This window comes from Plecotus auritus, assembly GCF_963455305.1.
Source record: "Plecotus auritus genome assembly, chromosome: 1".
NCBI lineage: Eukaryota > Metazoa > Chordata > Mammalia > Chiroptera > Vespertilionidae > Plecotus > Plecotus auritus.
Window position 1 is genome coordinate 48047159 of NC_137770.1, and position 13810 is coordinate 48060968.

The following is a 13810-nucleotide window of genomic DNA, read 5'->3' on the forward strand; positions in this document are numbered from 1 at the left end:
TCTCTCACTTCCTCTCTTTCTCTCTCTGTCCTCCCCCCCCTTTCCATCCACCTCTCTCCCTTCCACTCTCTCTCTAAAGAGCTATGGAAAAAATATCCTTGGGTGAGGATTAAGAACAACAATAAAATATTTTTTAAAAGAGAGAAGAAAGCATTCAGGCCAAGGTAAGACTATATAATCTAAGTATTGGGTCAGTGTACTCTTCAAAAATATCAAGGTCAGGAAAGACAAACACTGAGACACTGTTCTAGATTAAGAGAGCCATGACAACTAAGTGCAATGCATAACTCTAGCCTGGATGCTGAACCAGAAATTATTTTCTTTTGGTCTATAAGGGCATTATTGGACAACTGGCAAAATGTGAACAAGGAATGTTCATTAGATAATAATAATGTATCAATGCTAATTGCCTGATTTTGATCAGTCTACAGTGATAATCTAAGATAATGTCCTTGTTCTTAGGAAATATACACCTGAAGTAGTTAGGAGTAAAGGGCCATGATGTCCACAACTTGTTCTCAAATGTTTTAGGAAAAAATATGTAGTATTCCAGATCTGTAGTTGGGAATCCACATATGTGAAGGGCCAACTGAAGCTATACACAGATTTTCATCTGCACTGTGGTTAGTATCCCTAAACCACTGTACAGACATGATGTTTAAGGGTAAACTGTCTGTGTGTGTGTATACATACATACATACATACACACACACATACATATATAAACCAAAGGTGGTTAATTGTTAACAACTGTGGAATCTGAGTGAAGCATCTGTGGGAATTCTTTTCTGTAAATTTAAAATAATTTCAAAATAATAAGTTTCCCAAAAATGTTTTAACTGATATTGGGGTAAGAAAGAATAAAGTAGCCCATCTGGCTAATGCAAGCATAAGTGTGGAATCATGTAGACAATACCAAAAAGGCAAGTCAAGGAAATAAAGTGAGAAGATACAAACATCTGAATTAGATTTGGATTTCAGAATTTAACAGCCTGAGTTAAGAATAATTAGTCAAATAAGATACGGGAAAAAAGATATTTCTAAGACCCTATGTACATGGATTACAAGTGCTACCTTCTAGTGGGAAATTAAATCATTAAAAGCTTTAGAAATCTTTATATAGACATTGTTGTAAAAGGAGATGCAAAATTTTTTATTTCTACCCATTGCTCTATATGCATATGAGTGTGGACTTGCCAATTTCAAGATTAACTATTCATAATTAGGTATCAGATATAATAAATGAACACCTATCAAACTGACTACAAGAATTTGAAAGTACCTGTCATTACAGGAAATTTTAGGTGGGTCAGGACTGTAAGAACAAAAAAAGCTACCATTATGAGAAGTAACTGAGTGAGTTACATTTCTTGAAAATGGTGACAAGAGGACTGGGGGCTAAATATGCAAGGGTTTTAGTTGATTAAGAAAGACTAAGAGTAATATTAAAAACAGAAATGCAAAGGGAAAAACCCAATTTCCAAATAGTAAAGATCTGGAAGAACATAAAATCTATATCAATTAATGCTGAGCAGAGGTTAACATATTTTAATTGTTCTCATGGAGTAGAATGTACTCCTGAAAGATTTGCTAACACTATAATCAATCCCACAATGTCTGTCTACTTTAAGAGAATAGAATGAATACATTTTTATAGAAAATTATTTCTTTTGGGGTATGGAATAAGTGGTATTTCAATAGAACACACATTTTCTGGACAGTAAAATAGTAAAAAAAGAAAATATCAAAATAGTAATAACGATAAGTTTAACACAAAGGGAGGAAACAGGACAATGTTTATAAAAAGTAACATCAATAATAAAAACAATTTTCCTTTTGAGCAGTAGGACAAGATCATCTTATTTAGCAAGGACGTACTCATCTTCTGAGTTCTGGAAGTACGGATAAATGTCTCAATTCCAAGCTTAGTTACATATTATAAAATCTTTCCATTAAAGCCAGCAATAAAAATTGGTCTCACAGAAAAAGAATAATCAGAAAACACACAAGGCGAAGGCAATCCATCATATTCAGACTATCAGGCAGAAAAAAGTAAAACAAATCCTGATTTTATGATATTGTTAAAATTATAAATTTTGTTAGAGATAAAAAAAACCCTGTTATTTTACCAACTTCGTCAAAATAGGCTACATTTTCCTTTACAAGCATATAAGAATCAAGGTAGGGAGCTGGAAATCTGTTGACTGAAAACCTAAAGGGTATTATTGGTATTCAGTAGGCAGGCTTTCATAACAATGACTTGACAAAACCTTGACACTGAAAGTACTTATATCTGCTGTCAATCACTCACTCCTTGACATGTCAAGTGCACATCCTTTCAGGGACAACTTCAATCAACATTAGCACTCAGAATAGAGTACACAGTGTCACTGCTTCAGAAATGAGAGGAAAATAAAATGTGGTAGATGGAAGGAAAAGACAGAAAGGCATTCCTGTTTATAGGAGACCAGATTCAAATGGAAAGTAGATAAAAATTACGGAACAAGCTGGAAGGCTGGATTCAGTCAGTTTATGTGGATTTCTTTATTTGAGAAAAATATTCTCTTGCTATACACCCTATAAGAGAAAATTTGAACAACATATCATAAAGGCTGACAGGGGTCCATCCTGTAACGAACCTTGGATCTTTGGGAAATAAAGTTAATTTGTGGAGGGAGAGATGCCTAGATATGGTTCTAAGGCATGAAGAGAATATGAATCTGTATGTGTTATTCATTATTCTCTCATTCATACTTCTCTTTTTCTTTTAAACCTTGTTCTCTCTTTTACTCCTTCCTCTTCTTTTTTCTCATTCTCTTACGAAAGTAGAGTGAAAGAACATGGGGCCTGGAGTCAAAAGCCCTCGGTGCAAATTATTACTGACTAGTTATATGATAACTCTGGGCATGTTATTTAACTTTTCTAAACCTCATCTTATACTAGTACATGCATAAAATATGTACAATAATCCACACTTTATAGAGTTGCTATAAAGACTGAATGATAATAGTTGTATATAAAACATTTACCCATGATGAAGTATTCACTATACACCCATTTTCCTCCTCTCTCCTGATTCTGTTGATTCTGACCTCAAAAGAGCACCCATGTGCTCTCTTGGCCTCACAGAGAGGACTAAAGGGAATGATGCTGAAGCTGTCTTCAGATCACTAGAGGAGAATCAAGGATACCAGGAACCCAGTCAGGCCATGAGAACATCTACTTTACAAACCATGGCCTACAGCCCATCGATTTGCTAGTCTTATTTTGACTGGTAGAATCCTTCCACTGGTGTTTGTCAGTGGCAACAAAGGATTATCCTAGTTTGTAGCCTACTCATTACATTAAAAAACTAGAGGCCTGGTGCACGAAATTCATACATTGGTGGGGGGAGGGTCCCTCAGTCCGGCCTGCACCTTCTCCAATCCGGGACCCCTCAGGGGATGTACGACTGCCTCTTGCAATCCCGGACTGCTGGCCCCTAACCCCTCTGCCTGCCTGCCTGATCGCCCCTAACCCCCTCTGTCTCGCCCCACACCCGGGACACAGGCTTCCCTCCCTCTGGCCGGCCTCAGGCACCCAGGACCTGGGCTGGCTTCGCTTGGGCCAGCTGCAGCTGCAGGGGACTATGGGTGGGTGGATTTGCCTGGGCCACAGGCGCTGGTGCCCAGGACCGCGGGACAGGCGGCTTGTCCCTCTCCAGGGCCGCAGCCCCAGCCATTGGCGCTTGGGACTGTGGGGTGGGTGGCTTGTCCCTCGCCCGGGCTGCAGCCTGGCTGGTCCCCATTCCTCTCTTGCGAGCTCATTTGTGCTTGGCTGGTCCCCATTCCTCTCTCCCCAGTGTTGAATGTCTGAGCGTGACAGCGTGATGACCTTTTGCATATTAGCTCTTTATTATATAGGATATACTTTGGAGGCATTACACAAGTTTAGGTCCCAGAAGAGTCTATAAAAAGTGGCAGATGGAGAGCAAAACTATCAAAAGCATTTTTCTACTCTGGCCACAGCTATTTTCATTACTATGACCTGATGAGCCATAAAAGTTGGAGAAATTGGAAACATTCTAGAAAAAAACAAACCTCTAATTTTTAAAACTATAAGGGCAAATGTAATCAATGCTTTGGGCTAGCACTCATTTTAAATGCCTTTCTCTAAAATAATTTTTGTCATATTTCCATTATTCAATAGGTAAGCCCTGTATTGGAAACTGGATTATTATTATTTTTTTCTGACTCTATTCCCTTCACAGGTTTCCCACTCCAGTAGAACTGAAAAGACTGTAGCCTTGTGTGGCTGCCCTACACAAGAGGTAAGATTTATGAAGTCCAGGAAGAACATGCTTATCTACTGAAGGAGGCAGATTTCTATTTTATCCAAGTTCAATAGATAATTGAGTACATAGAACTCATATACTTTTTTTCATTTTCTATTGGTATCCTTGCCTTTTTTCACCCTTTATTATACGTGTTATTAAACTTTAGAGCCAAGAACTGCCAAAAGCCACAAAGAATTCATTCCCCCCTGAGATTAAAAAAGGAAATGAAACATTTTTATTTTCATCTAAAATAGTGATTTAAGTACTCAAATTTTATACTGAACTAATTTACCTAAACATGTAGATTAGAAGCTACTTAACAGCAATAGCATCAGAAAAGAAAGTTCTCATCATCCTGGGCAGTTCACACTAATAATTAGAATGAAAAAAGGAAAGCTGTGAATTACAATAAACTAAAACTAAGTAAGTGTCCGTGCTGGATTAAAGGATTTGCGTTGTCACTCTGATGTATAATGAATGTGAAAATCGGCCATTTAATTAAATGGTACATGGTATAATCGCTTTGTCCTGCATTAAACTGCTTAGGTTATCAGAGTGCCTTTAGTTTAGCAATTGTTCACTATTACACTACCCCATGACTTCTCTTAGACACTGTTTAACCTACATTATTCCAAATTTGAAATATGTGGCTTATATAGCAATTTAACTGATATATTTCATCAGTTAATAAGTGAATATAGAAAATAGAAAAACTACTTTTAATCACAAAGGGAATAAAAATTAAAACCCAAGAACAAAAATCTTTAAGAACAAAGTAGTATTTTCTTATAGACTGTTTTAATAATTTAGACTTAAAAGTATTTTCTAATATGCTTATAATTATAAAATGCCTAACAACCAGCTTTCTTATTTTAAGAACATGGTCAATAAGAGCACTAAGGTCCCTGCAACGCATGACACCAGAACAGGTCAGAGTGCCTACAAGCCTGAAAGGTGTCATGTGACTATATAGTTACTGTAGGTTGGTCTATGGAAAGAAGAAAGCACACAAATGACAATAAAAAGTTAAGATGGACCTGGCTGTCAATAGGGATTGAGAAGAGGATATAAGGAGAGTAAGGCTCGACTAGAGATTAAATCACCCTGATTTCATAAGGTTGAAGCCATATACTCACTGCCACAGCAATCCTCCCAAGGACATGCTCTGGAATTTTTCTATATACATCCAAAGATCCCCCTGTAGAGAAAAACATGTGTTACTACCAATAAAACTACTAGAACAGAGCACTGGGTCTCTCCTCTGTGCATTTATTGTGAGAGATTTTTTGCTCATATCATGCATTAAATGTCTGGGGTAAAATTTGTTTTTGTTATATATATATATATATATATATATATATATATATATATATATATATACATATTGCAAATATATATATATTATGCAAATTAGGCTGGGACTCCATAACGGGTCACAACTGGACAGGAGGAGGTTGCGCGCACAGGTGAGACCCGGAGCGGAAATGGTGACAGAGACAGGGGGGCCGGTGAGCCGCTGCGCCCCAGCTCGGGCTGGCCCCCTGGAGCCGGAGCAGACATGGACAGGGACGGGGGGCCGGCCCCCAGCCTCCACGGCTGAGCGCAGGCCCGGATAGGAGACAGCAGGCCCACCTCTTGCAGAAACAGAGCAGCTCCCTCCTGGCTCCCATGGGCGCCAGCGGCTCGCTTCCACCTCCCACGGAAGCCACACGGCTCCCGGCAGCATGCTGCGGTTCCTGCCGGCTCCCGCAGAAGCAGTGGGCGGCCTACTGCACGCGATGGGCTACTAGTTTATAAATAAAGCTATTGGTTTTATATTTATCCTGTTTAAAGCAGGAAAATGATCACTTCTTTAGATAACTTTGCCTTGTAGTTTCCAGATTCGGACATGAAGCTGGAAAACCCCGGAGTGACTAAACTTTATTTTTGTTCTGGGTACTACTGGGAAGATAATGAGAAAACACACTTCTGCAATGAGCTGAACCATCTTTATTTATTAAAATAGCATTTATATTATAGATTCAATAAAAGTGAAAGTATTCTAGAAAAAATATTTTATGTTCTCATTGATCTTTCAGATGAATGCAGCTGCAAGGATGAACAGTATCAAGAAGATCAAGCTTCACATGCTGGTATTTGGAATACTGATAAATGCAGCTTATTGCGCCAATCCCTTATGAAGTGAAGAGCTTGAGTGGCTCAAAACTAGGAGGTGCAAATCACTCCCATATGCTAGTAAGAAGTCTTAAGAGGAGATTTATTTTTATGTAGGACATAAATCAGGGCTTAATTAGCTAAGTGGACAATATTTAATAAGCTGAATCAAAAAGTTAAAGATTATGTTACTACTATTATCAGTAGAACAAGCCAAAAGAGAACCCTATTTTGAGGTAGTTCACTGGGTTTTGTAAATATCCATTTAATCTTGGTTATATCTCCTTCTCCTTAGCCATCATGTGGGTAAATATTTCCATAGCTGGCTTTGTGTCATCACAGATTCATCTTGTCCTTGACATACTCATTAGAGATAACTGTCAGAGGCAAAAAAAAAAAAAAAAAAAAAAGATGTGGTAGATCCACTCAGAATCAAGAGTTCCTATTAAGACTGATGAGTTCTCTTTGTGCAGTTAAGTAATTCTTATTAGGCTAAAAATAGCAGATGATTTTCCCTTTAATTTTTACTCAGTTTTACTGTAATTTGTATCTTACAGGCCTATCCCCAAAAGGCAATTTTTATATTCATCAAGTCATCAGACATTAGTGTTGGTGGGACATTAAAGATCAGTGCAATGACTTTATTTGACAGGTGGGGGAAACCGAGTTCCAGAGAAGTGAGCATTCTATTCACGGTCATGAATCAGTTGAAGGCAAAGCTCAGGAAAGCTCTGAGTCTTTGAACTCCCAGAACGGCAAAGGTCTAAAATGTTTCCCTGTAAAATCACATAGCTTGAGGGTCACATGTTCATTTTTTACAGTCTAAAAAAATCTCACTACAATGTGATATGATTACGACATATACTTAGAGTTTAATCATAGCTGAGATGTTGGTATTCTTGACATTCAGAAACTCACTTATCTCTGGAACAGTTGGTTTGAACTATTTGCTCATGATTCCAAGGTCACTGGTTTGTTACCTGCGACCTGTCATTTCCCAGTGTTCCTTGACCTCAGATCATCCCTACCTATCATTTCATTGAATGCCACAGGAACCAGGAGAAAGGGTGCTAACAGATTAGCAAAAAACTGATCTCAGTTGCCAAACAACTACATGTTTCTTTTGATGAATTAGGGCTATTGTCTTCCTGTAACTAGGCCAAAAAACTCCTGGGATAAGGTCTGTGCTGATTCTAATACAGGGTCTAAAATAGAAAGTAGTGTCTTGCATATAAGATAAACACAAAATGTAGTAAATGAACAAGAAGCAACCTTACTATCATACCCACCCCAACATTTTCCCTAAAAAGACCATAATTATTATTAATATGAACAAAACTGAAATATAGACCATTAAGCAAGCATTTCAGAAGATGCTCTCTTAGTGTCTGCTAATTGAGAAAGTAAAAAGCCCCTTTTTTCTTTGCAACATGTTTCTCGGAAAACAATTTATTCCCAGGATGGTAATCCAAATACATGTGCAGATATTCTGAGATGCATTTGGGTGTTTCTTAGTGGATTTAGTTTTGACTCAATGAGAAGGCAGGTCACATCACTCCCTTGGAAGACACCACTTGTGACTGTCCTTTTTCCACCTGACCTGGAACTTGCCTAGTACAAAAAGTCTTTTCCTTAGGGGCATTTGTTGAAAACAATAAGAATAAATTGATTACCTTTGTAACTGACTAAGGTGGTGGATAATAGTTGAGGTAAACAACAAGCTAACCAAAAATATTAAAAGGAAAAGCTGGGGAAAGATGTCCATAGAGGCTTTGAAAAGCTCTACATATTCTTGGGAATCTAGGCCATGCACATGCATGACTGTTCAAAGATGTGGAAGAAATGGAGCTATACAATTGTAACATTTTTGTACAATATTGAAAAGGCCAAGATGTATTCAAAACCCTTCATTGACTTGGTTACATTGCTTTTGAACAGGGCGAGACCAAATTCCTGGACAGCTCTGGAGACTCCAAATAAGCTAGAGGAGACCCAAGCTTCCTGATGGGTTTCAGTCCAGCCGCTCTTATTAGAGTTCACACAGTAAACACATCGTTCCTCCACCACCATCAGCCAGGCGTGGTTGATGTTCCCGGTGAAGGTGGTCGCCATCAGGTTCTGTGGGCCCACAATAGAACCCTCCAGGATGTACACTGAGTGAGCAACATTGGCAGGAAACAGTCACTCAGCTCAGCAGAGGATCCTGTTGGTCTTGGTCAGGAGTCTCAAGGAGAGGAGCTTCTGATCAGGGGTCACCTCTCAGCGCACTATGTCTTCCGTCAAGACATGTTTGCTATAAGGATTCAAGCACAGAAGGCAGCAAACACTTGGTCCCATGAAGTCTGGAGCACACTCTGGCCCAGGAAATACTTCACCATTGTCCCGGCCAGGGTGGGATCAGCACCCTTGCAGCATCAGGGATGCAGAGCCTGGGGGGCACATGGAGGCCAGGCTGGGAATCAGCGCCCACCCTCCAGGCACCAGCTCAGTCACCACCCTGCTGCCCACCACCAGCTGCCTCCGCCCACCACTTCCAGCGCAGACTCCTATGTGCAGTTTTTGAAACCTCACTAGGCCCTGTATCAGGCTCAGTATGTACTCCTTTGTCCTGCTTAAGTGTGTAGGACAATGACCCTCAGGGCACATCAATGACCTTCAGGCACATCCCCAACTTTCAGCATTTCTGACTCCGCAGGAGTGTGGTGGGAAGAGGTTGGGGTTGTCTTTTTGCTGCAGCACAAGAGGAGTATATACTGGCCCATTGCTCTGCACAGGCTATTGGGGGGACCTGTTGCTGGCCATGAACTGATACCCACTACTGAAGCTGATCTCTCTCTAATGTGAGCAAAGCATTGTTCAATCCAGTGTTGGGACTTCTCCTGGAAATAGGCAACACATGCCACTTAACCACAAAAACTACTCACAAAAGAAACTCCAGGACCAGATGGTTTCACTGGTGAATTCTACCAAATGTTTAACAAAGAATTAACATCAATCCTTCACAAAGTCTTTCAAAAAGTAGAAGATGAGGGAACACTTTCAAACTCATTCTTTGAAGACAGTATTATCTTGATACCAAAACCAGACAAAGACATTACAAAAATACCCAAAAAAACCACAGACCACCCCCAGTACCTATAATAGTACCTCGCACCCTTGGGAATCAATAAAAAACCATCTTTTTGGTGCTTGGAGACAAAGGTAACACATCTCTTGAAATTTTAGAATTACAACAGCATAATGTTCAATTATCCCAAACAAACTTACAAACTAATTCTTTGAATGTCTGGCAGCAATTTAAAAAGGACAAGAAGGGATTTAATCCCTTCCACTGTATAGAGGGCCCCCTGGGAAGGCACCAGAGCATTCTATATTGGATCCTCTTGCCCCTTTGGCCAAGAGGGACCCTCTTTTCACAGTCCAATTGCCCACAGCTGTTGCCTGAGCTTTCTGTTCATCCTGAGGTTGAAGCCTCGTGGTGGCTGGTACCATGGATCTGTCTCTCGCCCAGTGGGGTGAGCTGGGCCCTCCCCGGAGAAGAAACCTGGGTTCCCCAAGATATGTGATCAGTGCCGGGGGCCCCACTAGCAGGCGAGGGGATCCCAAGGCAGGTGCTTGGCGTGGAGGCCACGGGGGCATAGGCCACCAAGGAGACAGAACTGAACCTCACATCACCCTGCTTGGCCCCGGAGGATGGCTGATTAGCCAGAGACAGGTAAGATTCCTCAGGGAAGAAACAACCTAAGACAGGCACAGTCGAAGAGGGTCCATCAGGAGAGAACTTGGGAGTCAACAGAGGTGGGGCACAGACCCTCACCACCCCAACTTTGCAGGGGCCTGAACCCTCACCCCTTCTGAGGGAGGTCTCCTACCCCCATGGCTGCTTCGCTTCCCACGCCCACCTCAAATCGGGACCCAGGTAACAGACAGAGACTTGGCCGACAGCAGCTGCCCTCTCACTGCAACAAGACTTGTTTGAGTTGTCTTGTACCCAGGGTGTGGGAAAGTGGGTTTTTGATATCTAAATCTAGCCTAGCACCAGGAATGCTCAGGGCCTACGCAAGAAGGCAAATAATCCTTCCCACTAATATTTACAGGGTAAAATAAGATTGTTGATAGAGTATTAAATTTGACAGTAAAATAGTAGTCAAGTTCTCAGTCTAATTTAAATTGGCTAAGTGAAATAAGCAAATATTCTAGAAAAATTAATGGTACTGGACAAAAAGCTGTTCCTAAAGTGTTAACTAAAATTTTTATTGGTAGTTCATCTCATGGTAAAATTGCGTAACATGTAATGAACCTAAAGCAGTTACATTTTAGTGCAAAAAATTAAAATTTAAAAGCTATCAAGTGGTAAAAAAATAAAAAAATAAATAAATAAAAATAAAAGCTATCAAGACTACATTATAAAATTTCCAAAAGACTCCTAATATTTAAATCAAAAAAGGGGGGACAGTAGAAGAATATCATGTAAGGAAAAATATCCTGTAAGTAAATTACATCTAGAAAATTTTTACTTTAGAAAATTAACTTTCATTTGTGATGCTAACAGCAAGACACCCATGAAAAACACACATGGTATCAAAACAAGCAAAAGGAAAATCTTTTGGGCAAAAAAATGAAAAAGGATCCCAAGTCAAATTTATAGAAAAGATTCCTTTATTAACTTTTGGTCGAGAATATGTTTGTATATTTTCAGAAAACAACTCCAAGACCATGTGGATTCCTGCAACAGAGAGGAATTGCTCCAGCCATGAAGACAGAAGAGAAACAGTCCAGAGATGGAAGACGCTGATGACGCCTTGCCATACTAGCAGTCAGCAGCTGTGCGTTGCTGCAGGTTGCCTAGGACCAAACCAGAGAGGGTCGGACCTGCATTACCACCATTTGGCCACCATCCAGAACTGAAATATCATTGCTGACATGTACACATAAGGAACTGTTTGACATTGAAATTGGGACTCAAAAGAACTGTTGGCCCAGAAAGAAACTCACTACAGACTGATTCATTTGCCTCTCAGCATAACCATTATTGCTTGTCCCATTTTCGGTTCTTATAAGTGTATTTCTAGTATCATATGATCTCACTCATCTAGGGGAAATAATGAACAACATAAACTGATGAACAAAAACAGACCCGGAGACAGGAAAGCATCGATCAGACTGTCAAACCTCAGGGAAGGTAGGGGAGGGTGGGGGTAAAGGGGAGAGATCAACCAAAGGACTTGTATGCATGCATATAAGCCTAACCAGTGGTCAGGGACAACAGGGGGTTGGGGGCATGCATGGGGAAGGGTTCGGGAGGGGAATGGGGGGATGAGCACAAATATGATACCTTAATCAATAAAGAAATAAAAAAAAGAAATGTATTGTGCTGCAAACAGCACCTTGCACACAGTAAACCCTCAATATACAATACTTATGTCTATTAAAAGTAAAACCAAAAAAAAACCCCACAAAAAAACAAACAAAAAAAACCCACAGACCAATATCTCTTAATAACACAGATGTAAAAATCCTCAACAATATACTAGCAAACTGAATCTAGCAGCATATAAAAAAGGATTATACAGCATAACTATAAAATTATCCGAGGAATGCAAGATTGGTTCAACAGGCAAAAATCAATTAATATAATATACTATAATTATGGATTAGAGGACCAAAAACACGTTCATTTCAATAGACACAAAAAGTCATTTGACAAAATCTAACATCCTTTCATGATAAAAAAATACTCAACAAAGTTGGAAGATAGTGGACTTCCACAGCCTGATAAAGAACATCTACCGAAAACCCACATCATACTTAATGGCTTAAATGAAAGCGTGAAAGTTTTCCCTCTAAGATAAGAAGCAAAAGAAGGATGTCTGTTCTTACTACTTTTATTATTCAACATTGGACTGAAGATTCTAACCAAGGTAATTAAAAAAAGAAAAAGGCATCCAGATTGGAAAGGGAGAAGTGGAACTACCTCTATTTACATGATCTTCTACATAGAAAACTCTAAGGAATCGTCAAAAAGCTATTAGAAGTTAAAAACAAGTTTAGCAAGGTAAGAGGATACTAGATCAATATACAAAAATCATTTCTACTTCTATATGCTAGCAATAAACCATCCAAAAACAAAATTAAAAGAATTCAACTTATAATAGCATCAAAGAATAAAATATTTATAAATAAATTTAACAAAAGAATTGCAAAACTTGAATACTCAATTTCAAAATTTACTACAAAGTTACAATAATCTAGAGCAGCAATTTCCAACCGGTGTGCCGCAAGAATTTTTAAAACATGCAATACCTGATTAGTTAGTCAGGGGCACTAACCTCTTTTCCCTTAGACAGTCAAAAAATGACAACAACCTTTCCCCCCTAGATTTTAAAATAAAAATTTTAACGATAGCTGTGCCTTGAGAATGAATCAAAATTATACCCATTTTTTGGTCAGATGGGCAAAAAATATACTATGATCCAAAAGTACAAACATTCAAATGCCCATCAACAAATGAATGAGTAAAAAAAATTTCAGTCATAAAAAGGAATGAGCCCTAGCTGGTTTGGCTCAGTGGATAGAGCATCGGCCTGTGGACTGAAGGGTCCCAGGTTCGATTCCAGTCAAGGGCATGTACCTTGGTTGCGGGCACATCCCCAGTAGGGGGTGTGCAGGAGGCAGCTGATCGATGTTTCTCTCTCATCAATGTTTCTAACTCTCTATCCCTCTCCCTTCCTTTCTGTAAAAAATCAATAAAATATTTTTTTAAAAAAAGGAATGAATACAGTCATGCATCGCTTAATGATGGGGCACATTCTGAGAAATGCATGGTTAGGCGATTTCATCCTTGTGTGAACATCAGAGTACACTGACACAAACTTAGATATTACAGCCCGCTACACACTTAGGCTATATGGTATGGGCTATTGCTCCTAGGCAACAAACCTATACAGCATGTTACTGTGTTGAATACTGTAGGCAACTGTTAGACAATGAAAAGTAATTGAGTATCTAAGCATATAAATGGTACAATAAGGTAGAAAAGATAAAAAATGGCAGACTTATTATACAGCGTACTTATAAACTAGAGGCCCGGTGCACGAAATTCGTGCACAGGTGGGGGGTGTCCCTCAGCCCAGCCTGAACCCTCTCCAATCTGGGACCCCTTGAGGGATGTCCGACCACCCGTTTAGGCCAGATCCCACTGGAATCAAGCCTAAACGGGTGGTCGGACATCCCTCTCACAATACAGGACTGCTGGCTTCCAACTGCCCTCCCCTGCTGGCCTGGTCCCCCCCCCCAACTGCCCTCTCCTGCAGGCCTGGTCCCCCCCCAGCTCCCTCCCCT

At 39.8% G+C, this 13810-nt stretch overlaps 1 protein-coding gene and 1 pseudogene across 5 annotated transcripts in view; both read right to left on the reverse strand.

Moving 5' to 3' along the window:
* The window catches only part of MAP2K5 (mitogen-activated protein kinase kinase 5), a 289315-nt gene that overhangs the window by 168620 nt on the left and 106885 nt on the right, over positions 1-13810 (reverse strand). For all 4 annotated transcript variants that reach the window (XM_080670938.1, XM_080670940.1, XM_080670939.1 and 1 more), the window contains exon 12: positions 5452-5513. In XM_080670938.1, coding sequence (XP_080527064.1) covers positions 5452-5513 — 62 coding nt within the window. The remainder of the gene's footprint in view (positions 1-5451; positions 5514-13810) is intronic.
* Positions 8318-8847, reverse strand: LOC308253943 (PRELI domain-containing protein 1, mitochondrial-like; annotated as a pseudogene). Its single transcript has one exon. The product of its transcript is annotated as a PRELI domain-containing protein 1, mitochondrial-like (transcript).